At 39.5% G+C, this 1,720-nt stretch overlaps 1 protein-coding gene across 1 annotated transcript; it reads right to left on the bottom strand.

Moving 5' to 3' along the window:
- Positions 1–542: 542 nt before the first annotated feature.
- LOC112505431 lies at positions 543–1,181 on the bottom strand. The gene has a single exon (XM_025109341.1). It carries the CDS (start codon positions 1,179–1,181, stop codon positions 543–545), a length of 639 nt encoding a protein of 212 aa, XP_024965109.1.
- Positions 1,182–1,720: the final 539 nt, after the last annotated feature.

Raw genomic sequence — 1,720 nt, 5'->3', positions numbered from 1 at the left:
ATCGAGCCCGAATTCACATTTAGAAAGTTTTGCATATAACTTTGTTGTTTGAAGAATCTCCAAAATAATTTGAAGATGTTGATCATGATGCTTTCTTGATTTTGAGTAGATCAGGATGTCATCAATAAACACGATAACAAATTCATCGAGATAATCCTTGAAAACTCGATTCATAAGATCCATAAAGATCGCTGGAGCATTAATTAGCCCAAAAGGCATTACTAAAAATTCGTAGTGCCCATAACGAGTTCTAAATGCGGATTTTAGAATATCACTATCTCGGATACGAACTTGATGGTACCCGAACCGGAGATAAATTTTGGAAAAGTACTGTGCCCCTTGTAATTGAGCGAACAAATCATCGATTCTTGGCAACGGATACTTGTTACGGATCATTACTTTGTTAAGTTTCCGATAATCGACACAAAGACGCATCGTACCGTCTTTCTTTTTAACGAAAAGAACTGGAGCTCCCYAGGGTGAAACACTAGGCCGAATGAATCCTTTCTTCAGTAGATCATTAAGTTGAGTTTTAAGCTCTTTCATTTCAGTTGGAGCCATTCGGTAGGGAGCCTTGGATATAGAAGAAGCTCCTGGACTAGATCGATGGTAAATTCGACTTCCCGTACCAGTGGTATACCCGGTAAATCGTCGGGGAACACATCAAGATATTCAGAAACAACATGTATGGATGCAGAAGTAGGGAATACCTGTTCGGGATCTTGTAGAGCAGAAAGAAAACTTTCATTGCTTTGCCACGTATATTGTTTCACAGTAATAGAGACTACTGCACTAACATCTTCTTTTGGAGTACCTCCTTGGAAGATTGCCTCCGGGTTATCTATATCCCCAAACAGAATTTGTTTGGCATTACAGTCTGTTGTTTCCCGGTGGCGTGACAACCAGTCCATACCCAATATTAATTCGATGTAGGACATATGCATTGCAAGTAGAGTGACCTCTCGCATGCAGTCCCCAATAAGCAACGAACAATTAGAAAAACGAGTTAATAGACAAATTGAACCACCCATTGGAGTAGATATTACCAATGGAAATTCGGTGGTTTGCTCATACGGTTTTAATCGGGATTCTAATTGTTCAGAAACAATTGAGTGTGTCGCACCAGTATCAAACAAAACACAAACAGATAAATCAATTAATTTAACATGACCCGAAATCATACCCGYTTGAGATTTGCTGCCAGTAATGCAAAGACTCGTCCACTAGTACTTGGTTGTTTTCCTTTCTCTTTGTCAGTTTGGATCCGAGTTTTAGGACAATCTTTTGCCATGTGACCTTGCTCTCGACAATTGAAACAGGAATCGGTCATCTTTAAACACGGACCCAGTCGATGTCGAAGATTGCAACGATCACAATTAATAACAGCGCTAGAAACATTTTGACTCCCACTGCTAGACAACACTGGAAGTCATGGCGTGGATAGATTCGATCCCTTTTTAGTATCACTGCTCGACTTTGATTTTACAAAAYGAGGATTGTTKCGRGAGAAAGATTCAGATCCGCGTTTCTTATTGTCAACGCGTAAAGTTAACCATTGTTGTCGTGACCGATCAATATTTTTTGCTGCGTCGGCCACTTCAATAACGGTATTAAAAGGGTGATYCAAGAGACGATCTTTATACCTCAAGTTCAAAGTCCATTTAATGGAAATTGAGAAGGACTGAGGTTTTTGTTTGTAAACCTTTCAAGCCATATATAT

This window comes from Cynara cardunculus, unplaced genomic scaffold (assembly GCF_001531365.2).
Source record: "Cynara cardunculus var. scolymus isolate 2C unplaced genomic scaffold, CcrdV1 Un_Scaffold_10843, whole genome shotgun sequence".
Classification (NCBI taxonomy): Eukaryota; Viridiplantae; Streptophyta; class Magnoliopsida; order Asterales; family Asteraceae; genus Cynara; species Cynara cardunculus.
The sequence above is the reverse complement of the archived record's forward strand: the minus strand, read 5'-3'. Positions and strand labels throughout refer to the sequence as shown.

Excerpts from the sequence above, each read along its gene's own strand:
- LOC112505431 (XM_025109341.1), bottom strand. The coding sequence starts at position 1,181 with ATGATTTCGGGTCATGTTAAATTAATTGATTTATCTGTTTGTGTTTTG.